Source organism: Lagenorhynchus albirostris, chromosome 14 (genome assembly GCF_949774975.1).
Source record: "Lagenorhynchus albirostris chromosome 14, mLagAlb1.1, whole genome shotgun sequence".
In the NCBI taxonomy this organism is placed as follows: domain Eukaryota; kingdom Metazoa; phylum Chordata; class Mammalia; order Artiodactyla; family Delphinidae; genus Lagenorhynchus; species Lagenorhynchus albirostris.
This window is the reverse complement of record NC_083108.1, coordinates 66,487,669-66,508,885: the sequence shown is the minus strand read 5'-3', so window position 1 is coordinate 66,508,885 and position 21,217 is coordinate 66,487,669. Positions and strand designations below refer to the sequence as shown.

The window sequence follows — 21,217 nt, the reverse complement described above, 5'->3', positions numbered from 1 at the left end:
CTGAGCCTGTGTGCCACAACTACTGAAGCCCACGTGCCTAGAGCCCGTGCTCCGCAACAAGAGAAGCCACGGCAATGAGAAGCCCGCGCACCGCAATGAAGAGTAGCCCCGCTTCGCTGCAACTAGAGAAAGCCCGCGCGCAGCAACAAAGACCCAACGCAGCCAAAGATAGATAAATAAATTAATTAAATAAATTAATTTTTTTAAAAAGCGTGTGTTTTGTGAAGAAAAACGGGACTTAAACTTGAAAATGGCTTTCTTGAAATTCTTGTCTTTCTGAATTTTCATCATGCTATTATCACAGAAGACTTTTGGAACTTACATTCTATTGCTCTGTCCAGTCAGGGGGTGGAGGGTCCTGGACTCAGGGAGGTCCTAAGCTGTGAACCCCAAAGCCTGCCCTGTAAGGAGTAGATAGTTGCTCTTATGCCACAGCGCCTCCCCCCAGCATCTGTGCCCCGTGGCAGTTGCTGCCTGCTGGGTTCCAGATACCCTGCCTGCTGGGGGCCTGGTGACCGGAGGATGCCTGGGATAGTGGCTGCCCACCCCCAGACCTTTGACTGTGAGAGCCCCAGGCTTCTGCTTGGGGCAGGGCGGGGGGGAGGTGTATCATTCCCACAGCCAGACATGCCAAGAAGCTCACCTGCTTATTGCCTTGAAGCACATTTTTCTGAGAGCTTTCCTTAAGTCTGAGTTACAGTAGCCTAAGTGGGTTTCTAGAAACCAAATAGTCTAACTGAGAAAGGAATCTGGCAGTTCCGGGAGGGGAGGAACAAGGGATGGGTGAGCTGGGCTTGAGAAGCACACTCCCACCACCCTGTCCTCTGACCTCCTTAAGGTCTTTGTCTGGTGGGTCCCTATCTTGGCTGTGCCCAAGGATCAACCTGGGGAGCTTTCAGGCCTACAGAGGCCGGGTCCACTTCTAGCCCAGTGCCCCCCAGTCTCCAGGGAGGGGTCTGCCCCTGTTTTTAATATTTATTTATTTATTTGGCTGCCTCGGGTCTTAGTTGCAGCATGTGGCATCTTAGTTCCCTGAGCAGGGATCGAACCTGAGCCCCCTGCATTGGGAGCACGGAGTCCTAGCCACTGGACCACCAGGGAAGTCCCTGCCTCTGTATTGTTAAAAAGCTCCCCAGAACATTCCGATGTGCCACTCTGACAGCCACTGACCACCTTCTGCCGGTTTTGGTGCCTAAACCGTGAGGTTCCTGTGTGTATATGGTGTGCAGTACACTAAGGTCGACTTCCAGAACCTTCCGAAGGTACAGTCACTGTGAGTCCCAAGTGCGTGTCACTCTGTGTGGGAACTGGAGCTGCAGGAGGGTTCAGACAGGGTGCCTCAGCTCTCCTTCCTGGAGAGGAGAGGAACCCTGTATGCAGATGGTCAAGGGGAGGGCTGGGCGCCCCAAGGAAACACTCATAGTGTATGTGCTGTGTCGAGATGGAGATCCAGCTGAAGTGCTTACCGTGTGCCAGGCATCTTCTCATCTTGCCTGTTAGCATTATCCCCACTGTGCAGGTGAACAAATGGGAGCTGAGAAAGGTCGTCACGTCTACTCACAGCCAGAGCTGGGGAGATGAGCCCGAATTAAACAGTGTGAGGTGACAGCTCCATCCCCTGCCCTTCCCCCATGGCAGTGCTAAAAAGAACCTGGGTTGGCCCGCCCATTCACAAGTCACCTTCAGGCTGTGTTCTTCCTCAGGGCCACCGTGGCTGGGGGCCAGATAAGAATAGCTAGGCTGAGGGGGACCCAGCTGGTAACACTGCCCAAGGTAGGTGTGGGGAGAGATTTGGTTCTGTTGCTGTTATAAATGATTTTGGTGTGAAGTTGAGATAATGAAACTATATCATTCTTAAATTCTAATACAAGTCACAGATACAAGGAATCAATACAATAGGGTATGCCAAGGACCATATGGAAACAAGCTTCATAGATCCTTAAGAAGTATACAGGGTGAAGGTTGTACTATGTGTGAACTTGCATTGGCTAAAGAGCAATGGATATAACTCCTCTGAATGAAAGAGCCTCTGATGAAACAGGCATGAGCTTTCAAAGCAGCTAACCTTGTACAAAAGTAGAACTTTCAACCCTGCCATCCCTCCTTATGTTGACTATATGAGCTGCATGACATTTGTAAAGGGAGTTTTAAAGATGGAGTCCGTGGGACTTCCCTGTTGGTCCAGTGGTTAAGACTCTGTGCTTCCAATGCAGGGGGCATGGGTTCGATCCCTGGTCGGAGAACAAAGATCCCACATGCTGTGTGGCATGCCCCCCCACGCCCCCCAAAAAAGATGGAGGGAGTCCAGATGGGTTAGGATAAGAGATATCTGGAATTTCCTTGTGGGGTTGGGAAATAGAATACTTACATAAGCTGTTAATGGACTACCTGAGTTTCAGCATTCATGTTTATACTTGTGCACATACCTCCATCATGCTTGATTTTTGGAAGCCCCTAGGATAACATGAGTGTTTCTGTAGCCTGGGATTATGGAGAGAGGCTGATGTCAAATTGTCAGCTCTCTACTACTCCGTGGCTGTGTGATGTAACTTCTGAGCCTCCAGCTGTGAAATGGGAATCAGCCCCACCTCGCCTGCAGATGCTGTGCAGATTTAGTGCTATTTGAAAGCGCTCATTGCCTTGCCCCGTACATAATAAGTACTTTCCTTACTTTTCCCCCTTGGAGTCTGATACTTTGGGGCAGTAACGTCCCAAGACCAGGCAAGGGAGCCCTTGCTTCTAAAGCTTCTGGCCAATTGGTGACGAGTCCAAGAGGAAGTCCCCTTCTAAATGATTTCCCAGATCCCCACATTGCCCCAAGATGACCCTGTGCTGGCTTCCAGGACCTTGCAGACCTCTTCTCCAAGACCCTCCTCCTGGGCGCAGACTATCCTAGGAGCACACCCGTCTTCCCAAGGAGGGTGGACAGACCTTGGCCTCAAGGCTGGAGTGTCCACTCGCATGTGTGTAAGCCCCCCTCAAAATGCACAGTGGGCCAGGGGTGAGCTTTCTCCACACTGACACATTCTAACAAGGAGTTAGAGAAATCGGTTGGAACCTGAACTTTCAGGTCTTTATGAAGGTGTATATGTTAAGATAGAGGGTAGCATTGATTTTATTTAATGGTTTTTTAGCTTTGTCCCAAGCCCCAGAAATGTTAGGAGCAAGCCTGCTTCGGGCATGCAGAAATTCTTTCATCCAGATTCCTTTCCTCTTAATAAAAATAAGAAAGTCATATAATCAAAATATCTTGGGTTTTTGTTTTGTTTTGTTTTTTCAGTTTGCCACCTGATTCAGGAATTCTCTACCATGTTCCTTTGCCTCATCACAAGGTTTGCCTGGGGTGCTGGGTAGGCAGCTTCTGGACCTCCACGAGTCCAGCTGAACCAGGAGAGGGTCTGGAATGTGCATCTGACAGGCATCCCAGAGGCTTCGTGCAGTTTGGGGCTCAGTGGTACTCAGCCCTACCTGAATTTTAAAACTAACTGGGAAACTTTGAGAAAAATACTTCGGTGGGGCTCCATTCCACATAGATGAAATAGGCATCTCGAGGGGCCGGTGGGGCCCAGTTGCCTCCCCAGGGGGCCAAGGTTGGGAAGCAAGTCCACCCAGCTCAGCCTCAACAAGAGCCCCGTCTCCACTCTCCTGGTGGAAGGGAGACTGTAGGGTCTTCAGACTTTGCAGGCACTGTTGTTCCTTGTTAAGCCCCATTCCGCCACCTAATTAACACTTGTTTATAAACAAGTGTTCGCTGCCATATGCAAAGAAGGGGGTGGTCCTTTCTGAAGTTTCTAGTTGCTGACTTTGTAAGATTTGGCCCGAAGTGGGACTTCTGGAAACTCAACCCGGGATAGCTAGCAGCTAACAGGTTCTTCCAGAAGTTTCTCTTGCAGCCATAGACATCTCACTAAACAAGCCAGCTGCTGACGTTTTTCCATAACACCCCCTGACCCGGCAGTGGCGTCGGAGCGGAGGGTGTGGACAGCTTCCTGGGTTTTGGTGCTCCTTGTCAGGTGTTAAAACAAAGAGGATCATTGTGTTTCTTGGAACTGGCCTAAATGTCTATGTTTAAGATTAAGATCTAGGGAAACGCATTTCCGTTTGAGACCCAGTATTTTCTGACTGTGAAGGGCACCAACCTGGTAATGGCGCCGTGACACGGCCGCGGCCTCCAGCCTCTTCTGCCGGTTCCTTTAATTAGGAGAAATTAAGTGGGGCTGCTACATATTTTGAGAATAAATAACGCTAAACTTAGGCAGCCTTAACCACTAACTTAACCGCGGAGTTCTCGCTGCTACATGTCTCCTAAATAGATGAGCATAATCTTCACTAGGACTTAAAATGCATCACCTTCGTTCCGGAGCTCAGAACCAGCAGCCGACAGGAGACTTTGGAGGTTTAATGACTTCAATTATGGCGAGGAGTACCTTCTCCGGGTGGGAGGGGCCCGGCCGGCGAGCTACGGTCAGAGGAGGCCGGATGGGAGCCCGCCCCCGCCCCCCCCGAAAGCGGCCCCACCGGGTGGGGGGAGGGGCTGGGGGTGTGGGGAAGCCGATGGGGAGGGACCGGGGACGGGGGTGGCCGCGGGGCCTCGGAGTTCTGAGCCGTGTTTGTGGCTCTGGCGCTTTGATCTCCGGCCAGGGAAACCTGGAAGGTCAGGCCCGGCTGCAGCCAAGCCCCGGAGCCAGGAGCCGGTGGAGCGGGCCGGGCTGCGCCACCCACCTGCACCCCCCACCCGCACCCCCCACTCGCCTCCTCCCGCCGCGGAAAGTGAGCCCGCCTGGCTGCCTGGCATCCCGACCTCCACTCCGTTGGGGGCTGTTTTGTGTTGGTCTGCCTTAGGCAGTGGGTTAGGGGCTCCAAGCCGTGACAGTCAACTAGCCAAATGCCCTGCACGTTTGGTTTGCAAAGATCGTGTTTGTTGTACATACTGTAAAAGAAACCAGGTTATTTTTTAAGCTCTGTGCCCCCCCTCCTTCCTACCCCCTACAGATTCCCTCAGAGCTGCAGGTGATTCCCCTGAGGTTTGTGCACGTTAAGGTGTTAGGGTCGTTTTTTTCTGGCCACTTCTTCTGATGCCCCGCCCCCTTCTTGGCACCAGGATTTTCTCACCAGTTACCCATGTGCGCTGGTGTGTGACCTCATTTCCTATGGAATGAAAGGTTTCTGCAGGAAAACGGGGCTCTTGGTGAGACGGGCCTTGCAAGCCCCCTTGCCTGGCAAGTGTGTCCCCTGTCGTGCAGTGACTCATGCTTCAGGGCACAGCAGCTGACCAGAATGCTCAAGAGCCCGGTGCCTGGGTGGTCACTACTCAGTGAAGAACACGGGGGAGGAGGAAAGGAAAAAGTGAGGAGGGCAGCTTTAAAATCCACTTAGTGGCCTCCAGAGGGAGGGGCATAAAGGGACGTGGTGAGCGCTGGCTTGTTTGCACTGGGGCGGGAGCAGCCAAGAGAGACTGGTGGCCGTCAGGCGAGGTGTCTCTGGGTCTGGCTGGTGGGTCTCTGTCGTGTTGACAGGCCCTTGCCCCTCCCTGGCCACAGAAGCAGGCCCTGTGGCAGTGGCAGCCTAAGCAGGGCTTGTTACCGGCCCTGGGTTCCTGGCAGTGATTTGCTTGAAGCTCAGGCCTCAGGTGGACCAGCCTCGCAAGCCTGTGCTTTTAGTCTCTCATTGGTCCACCTGAGGCCACCACTGAGTTTAGAGTTTGGAATCTGCGGCCAGTTCCCAGGATCTTCACAGCAGGTGGGGAGGGCAGGCCACTGTCCACACACTCTCTTCCCTGTGTGGTGCAGGCCATCTTTTTCCATCAGTCTTTTAGGCTGAAGAAAAGCAAAGTTCCCCTAAGTGATATCGGGAGAAAACTGAAAATCCACATCTCCTGCCGTTTGTCCCTGTGGATATGCCCGAAGCTGATCGTTTGGTCTGCTTTCCTTTGGTGAGAGTTCTCAGGGAGGCTTGCATTCCTCCCTTGAGTAGAAAGGCCAGACTCTGCAAGTGCACAGGCTCGTTTTCTGAGAGCTCTGACATCGGAGATGTGTTCACAAGAGGCCTGGGGCCCCATAAGGATCCACCACGAGGCAGAGCCACTTTCAGTGACTGGGGTCGAGGTTGCCCAGGGAGAATAATTCCTACATTAGAACCAGTCACCAATCAAAGACCCATCAGCAAGCACTATGGCAGAAGACGTGCATGCGGTTAATAAGAAACCAAATCCCGAACATCTGCACTGCGGAGAATCTTGAGTTCTAAGAAGATATGGTAGAGAACTGGACCTTCCACAATTCAAGAGTCAAAGGAAACAGGAGATCAGGCGGCCTGGAGCGAGCTACAGCCTGTGTTTGGAGTAGCAGGGCCCAGGGTGTTTGATGCTAACCCCAAGGGCAAAATCTCATCCTTTTTAGGTTAAGCAACAGACATTTCTTGGCCATTGACCCTGTGCCAGGCTCTCTGTGGGATTCTGGGCATTGAGCAGGAAAGAAGTCTGAGGCCTTGGCTGCCCTCTAGTGAGGGAGGCACTTTAAGTAAACAGTTACAGTGTGATGTCACAAGAGCTGCACCCGTGGGGCTCAGAGGCAGGCTGCAGGCCAGGCAGTGCAGAGGGAGTGACACCCAAGGCAGGGAGAGTTAGAGGAGGCAAGGCGGGCTGTGGGGCGATGTGGTGTGTTTCCCCAGCAGGTGGGCAGGCTCACCTATAGAGGCTCCTCCTAGTCAAGCTCTGGGGCTGGAGTGTTGAGTTTGCTAAAAGCCAGGGAAGTCACATCTTATTCTAAGAGCAGACACAGAGTCGTTTGGGGAGAGTGGGGCAGGTCAGATCGGTGGTTTATTAACTAGAAAAGTCCCTCTTATGCTGCGTGGAGACCCTACCAGGGGCAGGTGGGGTGGACTAAGGAACCCCCAGGGGGGGAGTGTTGTTGTGACTTACGTGGGAAGTCTGGTGTCCTGTACAGGGTGGCAGCAGTGGAGATGGAAAAACAGTGGATGGATTTGGAAGATGGAATCAGCAAAACTTAGTAAGCAGTTGAGTGTAGGGGTGAGGGCAAAGGGTTGTAGTTTAGCTTGGCCCCCTGGGGGCACTAGCGGGGCACCTCCCTAAGGAGGGAGCCCTGGTTGTAGGAATGTGAGGACTGCATGGAGGGTAGGCCCATGCACCTGTATCAGCCTGAGCAAGAACAGTGAGCTCTGCCCCGGGAGCAGCGGCAGGAGCTTGGGGACCTTGCTGAAGCAGAAAGCTGATGCCAGGTTGTGGGAACTAAGCCCTGAGACTCTGGTGCCATTTTGGATTCTCCATGATCATGGTTTCTGCCACCTTGGGTCATACTGCTGTATCAGTATGCCAGAGGAGAGCTGCAAGAGAACACTCTCTTGGGTAAGAAAGGAAGAGACCTCAGTGCCCTCACCCTGCTCCTTGCTAAGCAAGATCTCTTCCCCCAGGACACCAGCAAGTGTGTGGAGACAGACACTTCTAGGAGGTCCTGGCTTGTATCTTTCTTGGGGCTCCTGGCACACAGTTGGCCCTCTTAGGTAGTTGTCAAATTGAACTGTATACAGTTGACCCTTGAACAACACAGGTTTGAACCATGCAGCCCACTTATACATGGGTTTTCTTCGGTAGTAAATATTACAGTGCTACACATCCCAGTTGGTTGAATCTGTGGATGCAGAACTGTGGGTATGGAGGACCTTGGAGACAGAGGAACCGAGATTGCGGAGGGTGACTGAGTTACACGTGGATTTTCCTTCAACTGCGCAGAGGGTTAGCACCCTAACCCCCACGTCGTTCAAGGGTCAACTGTAATTGAATATACCAGGAACCATCTCATTTAAACTGCAGTGTGTGTATTCCTTAGTATCATTTTCCAGATCAAAACGTCGATCTGTGGCCCATCCCTCACCCTCTTACGTGAGTTAAAGCCAGGGAGTGGTTAGGGGGTGAGATTCCTGTCACGTGAGCGTGGCCTGTGCACGGAGCCTTGGGTCCCAAAATTTCTCCCATAGAAGGGAGGGTAGGGTATGGACAGGAGTTGCTGCAAAAAGGGTCCCGTGTCAAAAAACCTGGGGATGCCGGGTAGCTAAGAGCCTTATCACAGGCAGCATTTCTCAAAGGACACTGACCGGGACAGTCTCTCCTCCCCTGACACCTACTACAGGGATGTGGGATAAGTGACTCCTGGTTGGTAGTTTCTTACTCATTGGCCCTCAGAACCAAACGCTCGGACCTTTCCTGATGACCCCCCAGCCTCTTCAGAGAGCCCCATGCCAGTACTGCTGACAGAACGGACACTCCGTGAGGACGCGCGGCCACCATTCTGCTCACTGTGTGTATCCTTCAGGCCTGGCGCACGTAGTAATTAGTTAATTACTACCGTTGAACAAATAAAGTAATAAATGGCACCTCAAATAGAATTAAACTCTACTGCCGCCTACTATGTTAATTTGTGGAGTACGGGCCGCGCCCAGGGCAGTCTGCTCTGTTAGGCTTTACGGGGCACAGACACTGGTCAGAGATGTACCTCCTGGCTCCATAGACCCCGGGGCAGCTTAGCCTGGTACCCAGTCAAGACATTTACATGTGAGATGTTAGTGCCATTCGACTCCGCAGCGCCACTTGTAGCAATTTAAAGGATATAGATTCCACCAGCATGCTAGTACAAGAAGATAAATACAGCACTGTTCATAATAGAGAAAATGAAGAAATCCCCTGAATGCCTGTCAGAGGGACAGTCTTAAGCTCCATATAATGGAAGAATATATGTAGCCGGTAAGAAGAATGGACATTTTTCTGCATCACTGCATATAATATTGTTGAGTTAAGGGGGAAAACAGCAGAGTTGAGAACATTATATACATCCAATTTATTTTTAAGTATATTTTGGTATGTGAGTGTATATAAACATAAGCATTTTATTGCTGCTAATATATGAGTTTGAAAAAAATGGAAAGATATAAACCACACTATTATAAAGCTGGGATATAGGGAGGTAATAGGTAGATTATCTTTTGCTTTCAATTTCTCAATTGTTTTAAAATTTTCATGTCAAGCTCATATTACTTTTATTAATAGCAAAAATACTAAAGATGGTCACACTTGTGGGGAAAAATGCATCCCAGAAAGTGATAAGTGGCAGAGGAGAATCTTGACTGGTATTAGAACTCAGAGAGGGATAAGAGCTGCTTTTCACTAAAGAGAAGCACTTACCGGTCTTATGTGACAGGCTTTGCACATGAACTTGACCTTGAAGAATCAGTAGGCTAGGTAAGATCAACTCATTATAGTTCACTCTGGAGATCTTTGTGCACCTGAAGCATCACGCAGAGCTTTACTCTGAGACTGCCTGCCTCCTCCTAGCCAGCTCAGCAATGGGCCACTTTATCCAGAAGTTAAATCTGTTGACAGATTTGTCTTTTACTGTCTGTGTCATCTTATCTTGTCATTACTGCAGATAAATTAAGAGTTGAGTGGGTTTATAAGGAGAGGCCTTAAAATCCTATGTGGATTGTATTAAGATTCTTAATAATCTTCATATTCTTTGGCCCTGGGCCTCCATCCTAAGAAAATTGGAAATGTAAGCCAAGATTCATTCAACATGGCATTAATTACAAGAATAAAGAAAAAACTGGAATAGCCCAAATATCAAAAAGATATGAGTAGCGTATCTGAAGGGATATATCACAGCCTTAAACATATTAACAAAAAAATTTAAATGACTTGTTGGAAGCTTATGATAAGTACAAAAAGGCCAGAATGGGAAATTATATTCAATAGAGGCAAAAAAAAAAAAAAAGTCTGCTTGAAGCCCCCATATGTCAGAACTTCCTGTGAGAGGTTGAAGACACAAGCCTTCATATCAGTGCTAACAGTCCAGCTTCCTGGGTTATCCTCTGGTCAGGCGTTTGGGACAAAGGAGATTTGGGGCCATCTTTTGGGTTATTTCCGATTAAGGTTGTGTGCTATCGAAAGTTTTCCTACAATAAAGATTAGGCACTGGGGACGCCACGTCCAGTGCTTGACGAAGAAACGGATAAACGGGGAAATGGAGTCTGTTCCCAGGGGCTCTGTGGAGTAGCTATGGGGTGAGACCAAGCCCCGAACCAAGTCTGGGTGTTACTGCACACACCAGGGAGAGTGCCAGGTCCGTTCCTGACTGGAATTCCTGAATTTAATTGAAACCCAAGCAGACTCTAGGCTGTAGGTTTTCTCACCCACAAGGTGGTAATGGGACTATTCTTATCAGAATGCCCCACACGCATCCAGAAATTCACGAGCCCCCTGCATTGAGAGTGTGGAGTCTTAACCACTCGACCGCCAGGGAAGTCCCAAGACTCAAACATATTGATAGAAGCACTTTCTTAGGAGAAAACCACATCCACGTTCAGGGAGCAGTAACCCAAGAGTACGGTCTGGGCAGGTTTGCTTTCAGTTAGAATGACCGTTTATCGCATAACCATAGGAGTCTCGCATTGTGATAAGTGTCAGCCACGTAAGATCCTGTCTTCTAGAGCTTGACCTTTTGTACTTTGCAATATGTAAGTCTGCAGATGTTTGTGCTTTTGCTACGTGTCTCAGTGGCTGCGGCAACTGTCTAGCCTCGGGTCTCACAGCCCTGGAAAGGTAAATGAGAGACCATGACAACCTTTTATTCCTCATTCTGCTGCGGGGCTTGTGGTCACCTGCTGGCTGGTGCCAACCTGTCCTGGCCTGATGGAAGCAGCAGCAGTGATGAAGGGTGGGGAACACCTGTGTGAGTGGGGTGAGGGGAAGGGCGAGCAGAGGTCAGTAGGCAAGGCCTTTAGCTGCTTCTGGGAGGCCTTGCCAGGACATCCCACCTGCTTTCTGCTGCTCACACCCTTCTCATGCTCTTCTTCCCAATCCAGTCTGTGCACAGGTCAAGGGTAACTGCCCTCTCCAACTGAAGCCCAGTGACCAGTGACCTTCATCTAGCAACAGGCACCAGGCTGCATCTTTCTCAGCCTTTTGTTGAAACAGCCTTATTCTGAGAGATTTGGACATTGGGTGTGTGCCTTTATAAAGTTAGTGTTTTGAAATAATATTCCAGCCCAAGCTTGACTAGAGAAAACAGTGAAAGATCTAACACATGAAGACATGTTTAAGGATGCCTCATCAATTTTTAAACTGAAAATGTGGGGCAAGGGGGAAAGTATGACCAAGTAGTGGTCTGTGTTTTCGTTTGTTTTGGGAATAGTATGATCAACGTGTCATTTTCTTAAGTGTGGATTATTCATGGCCTATTTTCAATCCCAAGCCTTGCGCCTGACAGGCAAGTTCCTGACGTAATCCTGACTTGCCTCCTGTCCAGTCCTGAGTGCAGGAAATACAACCTTAATTTAACAGCAGCTTACATTAAACATAACTTTTAAAGTAAGCCGACTGTGAGAATTATCATTTTCTCAAAATATTAGTACTTTGGACCCTGTGCATTAACCTGGTTGTGTCTAAAGTTGAGCTATAAACAGGATTAAGCACCTTATTCTTGACCTGCTCTTTTCACTCGAGAAACCTGGAGATGAGTCCTCCCTCCTAGATTTTGTTTAAAATGTCTTTTAAAACATGCCTGGCCCATGGGGGTCATACCTGGCCTCCAGATCCCCGTGACTTCTGCCTCCTCGTGAAGCCAGGGGGGCTGGAGGCGGGAGCAGGCGGCAGCCGAGGCTTGCACTGCCCTGGGGCCTGCAGCCTCTTGGCCTCCAGGCTCTCCAGATGCACCCCACTGAAGCTCCCAAGCAAGAGGGAACTGCACGCACAGTCCCCTCAGGTGCTGTTTGATGTGCTCAAGCAGGGAACAAAAGCCAAATAAAGGAACGAGAAGTCCTGTCTATTTCCTCGTTTGTGGTGCTGTCCCTCAGGGCCCTCTGCGTCCCTGAATTTGTGAACACGGCTGGGCTACCCCCTGAGACTGGCACCCACTTGCTGTTAGTTAACTCTGGAGCCCCCGAGGGCTTGTTGACCTCAGGCAAAGGGGTCTGTGCCCCTAAAGAGCTTTATGGAGGAAAGTGACACCACCTGGCCCCGAACCTTCTCACTGGGCCATCATGTCCTCTCTTGCTGGAGGCAAGTGACAGCTGTTGCAGCTCTTTCTGCGTCACTCTGGACAGTCCCTTGCCTCCTTGAGTGGCCAAGACTGCGAACTGGAAGGGACCCTAGTCCTCATGACACAGGCTCCCTCCTCCTTTTACAGATGGGGAAACTGAGGCTGGGGCTGAAAGAGACTCTGACTCGCCCACCACTGGCAGCTTGTCTGGCAGAGCTGGAGACAGCGCCCAGGGGCCCCTCCTGATGCAGCGTGCTGGTGGGGAAACGGGGTGGGACAGGCAAGCGGCAGAGCAGACTAAATACATCGAATCTCAGTTCAACAGGAAAGGGTCCCCAGCAGAACAAGGACAGCTTCTGAAGCACAGCACTCAGGTGTCTGAGCTTGTTCAGTTGCGGAGGACTTTGCTGCATCCCTGACAATCCACCGTCCTGCTTATTTAGTACCAAGTACAGGGAGCTGTCTTGTTGTAGAAGGTGTGAGGTAAGGCCGCCCTCTGGTGGCTGATGGAGCTATTGCTCTAGCCACATTCTGGTCTAAGGCTCAGTGTTGCTTTCCTGTGGGGAAGGAATTCAGATTTTATTCTTTCTCAAGCACTCTGGCTCACAGAGACTTTCTTGACCTCTGAGTACTAGCCATCATTTGCCCATCTTATAGGGGCTTTGGTTTTTGTTTTGAGCTCTCCCCCCACCCGTTAGAGGTGTCTCGCTTCCCTAACGAGATTCAGGTTCCTATAAGCAAGGATTATGTCTTACGTCTTGTTCTTCCTCAGCTTCTACCCGTTGTTCCCTTAGCTGGACATGAAATTAGAAGGTTCACTGGGGTGGAAAGGAATCCTTTCCTCCAAAAGAGAATCCCACCCCTTCTCATTTGTCCCTAAAACGTTCTAATCTCATCTTTGATCAGTAGTTCCCCAAGTGGTTGAATCATCAGAATCCCTCGGAAAAGCTTCAGAACTCAGTTTCCTGGGCCTTACTCCAGCCCTGCTGAATCAGTCTCTGTGGTTTGAGCCAGGAAATCTGCTTTACAGACTTCCCAAGTGGTTTTTGATGTGCAGCCAGGTTTGGCAGCCAACTGCTCCAAATCCCCATTTACAATTATTTCTCGTAGCTTTTCCCCCGACAGCATGTCCAAAGGTCTTTAGTTTATGTCACTTATTAAAACTGACCGTTTTGAGATTCCTTCGGAAATATTCAGTACGTTCCTCTAACTGCGGTGCTGGATGATGTGGGGAGGAAGCAGGACCGCAAGAGAAGGACCAAAGGCATTTGCTTTAGCTGCCAGTGGCCCTGTGTTCATAGCAGAAAATACTGAAACCAATACCTTTATGCTGACTGGGCAGGTTATTGGTTTGTAGTTTGATTTTAAGGTTTAGGCTGGATAGGGAGACAAAGGTTAATCGAGTACCCAGCTGTTTATTTTCACCATTTCTAACTCATTTGGTTCCCAGGATAACTGTACAAGGTGCTGTTGCCCACTCCCCACCCCCCCTTTTTTTAAACAGATGGGCAAGTTGAGGCTTAGGAAAGTTAGTAACTCACCCAGTCACATTAGTTGGTGACTGTCAGATTCTGCATTCGAATACAGGTCTGATTTCCAAGGCCAGCTTCAGAAAGGTAAGGACCAGGGTGCCAACCTGCTCTTTTTCACTCTGCCAGGCCAAGCGAGCCGTGCAGCGGGGAGCCACCGCAGTCATCTTCGATGTGTCTGAAAACCCAGAAGCTATCGACCAGGTAAGCTCCTCGGGCCAGGCCAATGCTGCAGTGTCCCTGAGAGAAGCACCTCCTTTACTTAGCCTGGCTTCTCACGGTTGTGTCACCCTCATCCTCAGGGCCCTTGCACTTGTCTGCCCTTGTTAGTTATCCGTGTTTGCACATCATACTCCAAGGCAAGTGTATCAAGAGGGGTAAGAGCCAAGAAGCTGAGGGTTGGTGAGGCATTTTCAAAGGCCCTTCTGGGGTCCCGCTCCATCCTAAAAGGGGCATCATCCTCAGCCTCGTCCTTCTGGGAGCTCCAAGCCTACGATGCTAGAGGAGTTTGAGGATTTCCAAAAGGGTATCTCGTGTTCTTTTCCTCCAGCCTTTTTTTCTCTCTCCTGCTTCTTGAAGTAATTACGTCTTCTAACCAGGACCTCCTCTCCTTCCTTAGCTAAACCAGGGGTCAGAAGACCCACTCAAGAGGCCAGTGGTGTACGTGAAGGGCGCAGACGCCATCAAGCTGATGAACATTGTCAACAAGCAGAAAGTGGCTCGAGCAAGGATCCAGCACCGCCCTCCTCGAGTGAGCCTCCGCTGGCCACGCCGCCACCTTCCCTGCTGCCGCCTGTGCCTTAATCCCCTTTGGGCTTTGGCCTTTTGCTCCTACCTTCTTTCCGTCTACAATGCTGATGCGCCCCAGGTTCCTGCAGGTTTAGATCAGACTAAAGGCTGGAGGCCAGGGAGAAATTTCACCCGGCTCCTCTAGAGGGGATTTGAAAAGTCCTTCCAGAGATAGGTGATTTGTGACCAAATGTCTCTTCCACCTGGCATCCCCTCTGGGTAAACTCCTATCCTTTTTTCTCTTCTGTCCCATCTCCCTGTGAAAGGCTAACTGAGGAGCATTGAAGGGAAGGACACCCTGCACTCAGCTTCCTGTATCTCCCTCCTTCCGTCTGGCCTAGACTAGAGGATAAAGCCTGTGCTTCCTTCTTCCTATGGGGCAAATGCATTACTGAAACCCCCTAACTTGTATTTGATTCTGGAAAAGTAAGCTTTCAACAGGGATTGGGGCTCACGACTTCCAGGTGGTTAATGAATAGCTTCATTTTTTAGGCTTCTCTTAGGTGTATTAAAGGGACACTGCTGGCATCTTTTGCCCAACCTCAGACTGAAGATTCTAGGAACCTAGGACAGGTGCCCCACAGATGGTTTATTTCCTCCTCACGAATATTGGAATATTCACATAGAGGATGGGTCTTTTGCACAAAATATCCGGATACCCATAGCATTCAATTAGCAAAACTCCATTCCTGTTGGCTAAACACGTCCCAGATGAGGTAACTTTAAGGTTTTAGGAGGCAGTGTGCCATGAGGAAAAGGTAAGAACTAAAACTAGAGGGAGTTTGCAAAAGAACTGACTTGCTGGCTGCTTTTTAAAGGAAAAAAGGGCGCTTTGGTAAATATGACTCATTGTAGTGGAAGCTGATATTTGTGGAAGCAGCATACAATTTTCTGAGTTGTTGTAAACCATTAATTACATGGTTAGTAATCACGGTTCCCTCAAAACATGACACTCACTCTTTTGTCCCATAAATGTGATATTTGTGTTTATTTGGAAGGGCCTCTCCTACCGGTTACGGCGAACTTTGCGCTATTCTGCAGGGAGCGAGGCTCTGTGAACAGAGTTCTCCTGGCTGTTAGGAGGCCTGGCTGAGACCGCTGCGGCCTCCCCGGGCCACGCTGTGGGGCACTACCTGGGCCTGGATAGCACACTGTGTGTGTCTTAGCAGAACCCCACATGTGCCCTGCAAAGGAGGGGAAATGCAGCCCGGTGGCCCCATCCTTCTCCCGACCAGGGCTGGCCCAGCCCGTGTGCCAATCCCCTGTGACTCACTGTGTCCGTGTTCTGTTCCAGCAACCCACGGAATACTTTGATATGGGGATCTTCCTGGCCTTCTTTGTCGTGGTCTCCTTGGTCTGCCTCATCCTCCTTGTCAAAATCAAGCTGAAGCAGCGACGCAGTCAGGTAACGCAGAGCAGCCTGTGAGCGTTCATCCCTGCGGCCCCTTTGCCGGCGCAGACCTGGTCCTGAGCCCTGCAGCCTGTCCCCAGCGGCCTAGAACCAGCAAAGATGGAGAAAAAGCAGAGCAAAGCTTATAGCACTGTGTCGTCTCTGTTCTGAAAGGGCCAGTCCTACAAAGGCCAAGCCCTGGGGCCGTTTCCAGCCGGGGGTTTTTCCAAAGAAATGTTTAAATGTCAACCTGGACCCCTAGAGCCCTGCTCCTCAAATATGATCTGGGGACCAGCAGCATCAGCATCACCTGGGAGCTTGGCAGAAACTCAGAATCTCAGGCCCCACCTCAGACCTGCTTCATCCGACTCTGCATCTACCAAGCTCTCCAGGCGATGTGCTTGTAGGAAGGAAGGATTGGGGGTAGAGGGCAATGGGAGGATACTCGGGAATCTAGACTCTCAGAGGTGTAGCAGTGTGATGTCCACAGCGAGAGACGGTGGACTGGGCACTGACTTCTCTGGAGGATGGGTGGCCATCAGCGACGGAGCAGCAGCTGATGTTTGTCGAGCGTGTCTGGTTTGCTAAGTGCTGGGCACCCCAATGCATGGTCTCATTTGCCCTCAGAACGTTCTCCAGTGAAGGAAGGAACCCTTAGCACAGAGCAGAGTTGGCCAAATAATTAGAGTAGACCTCTGCTGGTACTGCTGCTTAGACCGATGTGGTGGACACTTGGGAGTCTAGAAGATCTGTGCTCTTGTGCCGTGGCCTCTGAATCTTTAGTGATTTCTCAGAAGTCTGTCCTGGCCTGATGGAGACTAGTGTTTGGCCGACCATGGCCCCAGGGGTGACTAGTGCTGTTAACATGTCCCAGACCCTAACATGGACCACGTTCTGCTGTGCAGAATTCCATGAACAGACTGGCCGTGCAGGCCCTGGAGAAGATGGAAACCAGGAAGTTCAACTCCAAGAGCAAGGGGCGCCGGGAGGGGAGCTGCGGGGCCCTGGACACGCTCAGCAGCAGCTCCACGTCCGACTGTGCCATCTGCCTGGAGAAGTACATCGATGGAGAGGTAACGGCAGAGGCGGGGCCAGTCCTGGTGGGGATGAGGTAGACAGGCCTGCAGATGGAAGGGGAAGGGCTTTTCCCACAGGGGAAGGGCCGAGCTGCCTAGGTCTCCAGGAGACGTCCTGAGACCTTCAAACTGCTCTTCCCCCCCGCCCCCCGGAAGCAGGTGGCCACATACACAGACACTCTCTCCAGGGGACCGAGCTGAACATAGGTGATTTCGGAAGTTGATCAGAAATATATAATGGGCCAGAAAACGTCTAGTTGTAAGAACATTTACACTTAATTTCAGAATTGCTCTTCTGAAAACTCTGGCGCTTGACTTGATACAAACCTCTCTTACAAAGCCGTATGGAACGTTTACGTTTTTACTTATAAAGAGACAAGGGGGGCTTCCCTGGTGGCACAGTGGTTGAGAGTCCGCCTGCCGATGCAGGGGACGCAGGTTCGTGACCCGGTCCGGGAAGATCCCACATGCCGCGGAGCGACTGGGCCCATGAGCCATGGCTGCTGAGCCTGTGCGTCCGGAGCCTGTGCTCCGCAACGGGAGAGGCCACAACAGTGAGAGGCCCACGTACCGCAAAAAAAAAAAGAAAGAAAGAGAGACAAGGGATGTGATGTCCCCTTTTTCCTTCTAGCTTTTTTCTGAAATTTTAAGACTTTCAGAAAAGTTGCAAGAATCAGACAATGAATGCTGGATCATTCATCTAGAATCACCCATTGTTAACATTTTGCCACACTTGCTTCATCTCCTTCTGGATAGAGGCGTGCATATACACACACATTTTGGGGAGTGGGGAGCACACCACTTCAGAATTAGTTGCAGGCATTTGATGCCCCTTTGATGAAAGTGTCCCGCTGCTGTGTAGACTGTTGGATGAAAAAAGAGTTTTTGCAGAGGCCTCCAGATGAATAGTCTCACATGGTCTCTACCTGCAGACTGCCTGAGTTCTCATCTGGGCCCAGGAGGGTTCTAGCTTTGTGATCTTGGGCAAGTGACTTTATTCTCTGTGCCTATGCTTGTGATATGGGCCCGAGACTGACCTGTACTCCAGGTGATCACAAAGGTTACACGAGAAAATCCAGGTAGGACTCTTGCCACGGTCAGGCACAGCCTTAGGTGTTTGAATGTTACTGCATTGAGCTGGTCAGAGAATGGAAAATCAAAAGTAAAATTAGCAAGTCTGGAGGGTGCTTTGGGCTCAGGAACTTTAGAGGTGGTTCTGCCTGCCTCAGAACCCCATTACCTCCTCTCCACATTGGGTGCTTTGTTATTAACTGTGTGCCCCCAGGTGAGTGCTGAGGGTCCAGTGAAGGGGAGGACGGGAGAACTTTGCCCCCTTGCTGCCCCACCTGTCAATCATGAGTCCTGGGCATCTTCCTTTCTACCCACCCCATTTTGGGTATCTGGAGCCAGCCACCATCCCAGAAGTGCAGAAGGTTTTGGGGTGTATCCAGCCACCCTTCCATACCCCCAGGCTCACCATTTGCACTAGCATACAGCTCTGGCGGTCCCTTATATGTGGCGTGGGTGTGAGTGCCCTCCTCACAAGAAGGGAGCTGGCTTCCTCCCTCAACACCAAGCACCGTGGTTGGAGCTGGCTGATGGTCCGTGTCTTTCTCCCTAGAACCCATGTGTGGGCCCTGACTCCAGGGAACGGAGCCCACTTGTAGCTAGAGATGGGGAGGGGGAGCCTCTGGGCACTGCCACAGTGAACTGGGCTCCTTGGTCCACGGGAAGAAACACGGCAGGGCTGAAGACAGCACCGCCCTCTGCCTGTGCCCTTCCTTCAGGCTGTGTGTCCTCTCTCCCTCCCAGGAGCTGCGGGTCATCCCCTGTACTCACCGCTTTCACAGGAAGTGCGTGGACCCGTGGCTGCTGCAGCACCACACCTGCCCCCACTGTCGACACAACATCATAGGTAATTCTCCGCTGCCTCTGTTGTTGCTGGAGTGTCACTGTCCTTACCGAGTACCTAGCAGGAGCAGGACACGTGCTGGGGAGCGAGCAAACCACCGCAGCATTGCCACCTGGACTTGGAGGCGTGGGGGCTTGGGGTTTGGAGGCCTCTGAAGAATCACCCTGAGTCTGGGTTCTGGCTTTGACATGAACTGGCTTCCTGACCTTGGGCCAGGCACCCGGCCTCTCCAGGCCCTGGGCCCACAATCTCTTCAGCGGGATGACAGTGGTGACGCTTGCTGTGCCTGGTACCTCGGGGTTGTGATGCTGCTGCTGCCTCCCTGTGGTGGTGGATGAGGGCCCAGAAGGCAGGGTGCCCTCCAGGTATAGCTGTTCTCCCAAGAGGGAAAATGCCTTTCCCCTCCGTGTCCCTGTTGCTCTCTCGAGCCTTATGCCGTGCAGAGCAGCTGGGAGGTGGGAGATGGACCCTGACAGGAGTGACCACCTTTCGAGTGGAGAAGCAGGAGGCCTCTACCCGCGTGGCCAGGTTTGGCGACAGCTTAGAATGGGCCATGGTCGTGAGACTGGGCACCTTGGCGCCGGCCGCCTCAGTCTCTGCCCGCATCCGCCCCTTGAGCCCTTGGCCCCAGCGTGCACGCCCCCCTGACCGCGTTTCCTCCGCCTCTCCCCAGAACAAAAGGGAAACCCGAGCGCCGTGTGCTTGGAGACCGGCAGTCTGGCGCGCGGCCGGCAGCAGAGGGTGATCTTGCCGGTGCACTACCCCGGCCGCGTACACAGGGCCAGCGCCATCCCCGCCTACCCCACGAGGACGAGCATGGACGCCCACGGGAACCCTGTCACGCTGCTGACCGTGGACCGGCGCGGGGAGCAGGGCCTCTTCCCGCCGCAGACCCCCGCCTACATCCGCGGCTACCCGCCCCTCCATCTGGACCACAGCCTGGCCCCTCACCGCTGCGGCCTGGAGCACCGGCCTTACTCGCCGGCCCCCCCCTTCCGCAGGCCCAAGTTCGGCGGCCGCAGCTTCTCCAAGGCAGCTTGCTTCTCCCAGTACGAGACCATGTACCAGCACTACTACTTCCGGGGCCTCAGCTACCCCGAGCAGGAGGGGCAGCCCCCTCCCGGCCTCACCCCTGGGGGGCCGGCTTGGGCCTTCCCCCCGGGCGGCGGCGGCGGCGGCAGCAGCGGCCTGCTCTTCGCCCCCGCGGTGCACGCGGCCCCGGCCTCGCACCTGGAGAGCGGCAGCGCGTCCAGCTTCAGCTGCTACCACGGCCACCGCTCGGTGTGCAGCGGCTACCTGGCCGACGGCCCGGGCAGCGACAGCAGCAGCAGCAGCGGCAGCTCGGGCCAGTGCCGCTGCTCCTCCAGCGACTCGGTGGTGGACTGCACGGAGGTCAGCAACCAGGGCGTGTACGGGAGCTGCTCCACCTTCCGCAGCTCTCTCAGCAGCGACTACGACCCCTTCGTCTACCGCAGCCGCAGCCCCTGTCGCGCCGGAGACATGGGGGGCTCAGGCCGGGGGCCCGTGGTGCGCCTGGAGGGCTCCCCGCCCCCCGAGGAGGTCCTGGCTGCGGCCCGAGGCCCAGGTGCGGGGCGGGGAGAGCCCTGGCCCGGGCCCGCCTCTCCCTCGGGGGACCAGCTGTCCACCTGCAGCCTGGAGATGAACTACAGCAGTAGCTCCTCCCTGGAGCCCCGGGGGCCCAACAGCTCTACCTCAGAAGGGGGGCTCGAGGCCTCTCCCGGGGCCGCCCCGGACCTCAGGAGGACCTGGAAGGGGGCCCGGGAGGGGCCGATGTGTGCCTGCTGCTGTGAGCCCCAGACCCCCGCCCCAGACCCCGGAGTGGGAGCGGCTGGGGGCGGCATCTTGTTCCTGGGCCCCCCGCCCTGTGAGGGCTGCGGCCCCCAGGGTGGGGAGTCACAGCCGGGGAGCTCCCAGGGCCCCTATGGCCTTCACCCGGACCACTTGCCCAGGACAGATGGGGTGAAGTATGAGGGCCTGCCCTGCTGCTTCTATGAAGAGAAGCAGGTGGCCCATGGCGGGGGCGGGGGCGGGGGTGGCGGCCGCTACACCGAGGACTGCTCGGTACGTGTGCAGTACACGCTGGCCCAGGAGCTCCCGCCCAGCTGCCACCCCGGGCCCCGGGACCTGAGCCAGCGCATCCCCATCATTCCGGAGGATGTGGACTGTGACTTGGGCTTGCCCTCTGAATGCCAAGGGACCCGGGGCCTCAGCCCCTGGGGTGGGACACTGCCAGGTCCGGATGCCCTGTGGCCCCACAGAGGCTTGGGAGCAGCCCAGCAAGAAGAGCGGGTTCCGTGCTGCCCGGCCAGGGCACCGCTGTCACTTCCCTGCCCTCCAGAGGATGTGGGGGCCCCTGGGGCCAGCTTCCCCAGTGCCCCCCAGGACACTCAGGACTCCAGTGCCACAGCCACTGAGGCTGCAGGTGAGAGCGGGCGGTGACGGTAGGCCAGGATCTG

At 52.9% G+C, this 21,217-nt stretch overlaps 1 protein-coding gene across 1 annotated transcript in view; it reads left to right on the top strand.

Annotated features, from left to right (window-relative positions):
- The window catches only part of ZNRF3 (zinc and ring finger 3), a 148,602-nt gene that overhangs the window by 122,440 nt on the left and 4,945 nt on the right, over nt 1–21,217 (top strand). Inside the window, exons 3-8 of the mRNA XM_060121306.1 lie at nt 13,703–13,777; nt 14,193–14,324; nt 15,657–15,767; nt 16,658–16,825; nt 18,641–18,743; nt 19,414–21,183. Of these exons, the coding sequence (XP_059977289.1) occupies nt 13,703–13,777; nt 14,193–14,324; nt 15,657–15,767; nt 16,658–16,825; nt 18,641–18,743; nt 19,414–21,183 (2,359 nt within the window). The remainder of the gene's footprint in view (nt 1–13,702; nt 13,778–14,192; nt 14,325–15,656; nt 15,768–16,657; nt 16,826–18,640; nt 18,744–19,413; nt 21,184–21,217) is intronic.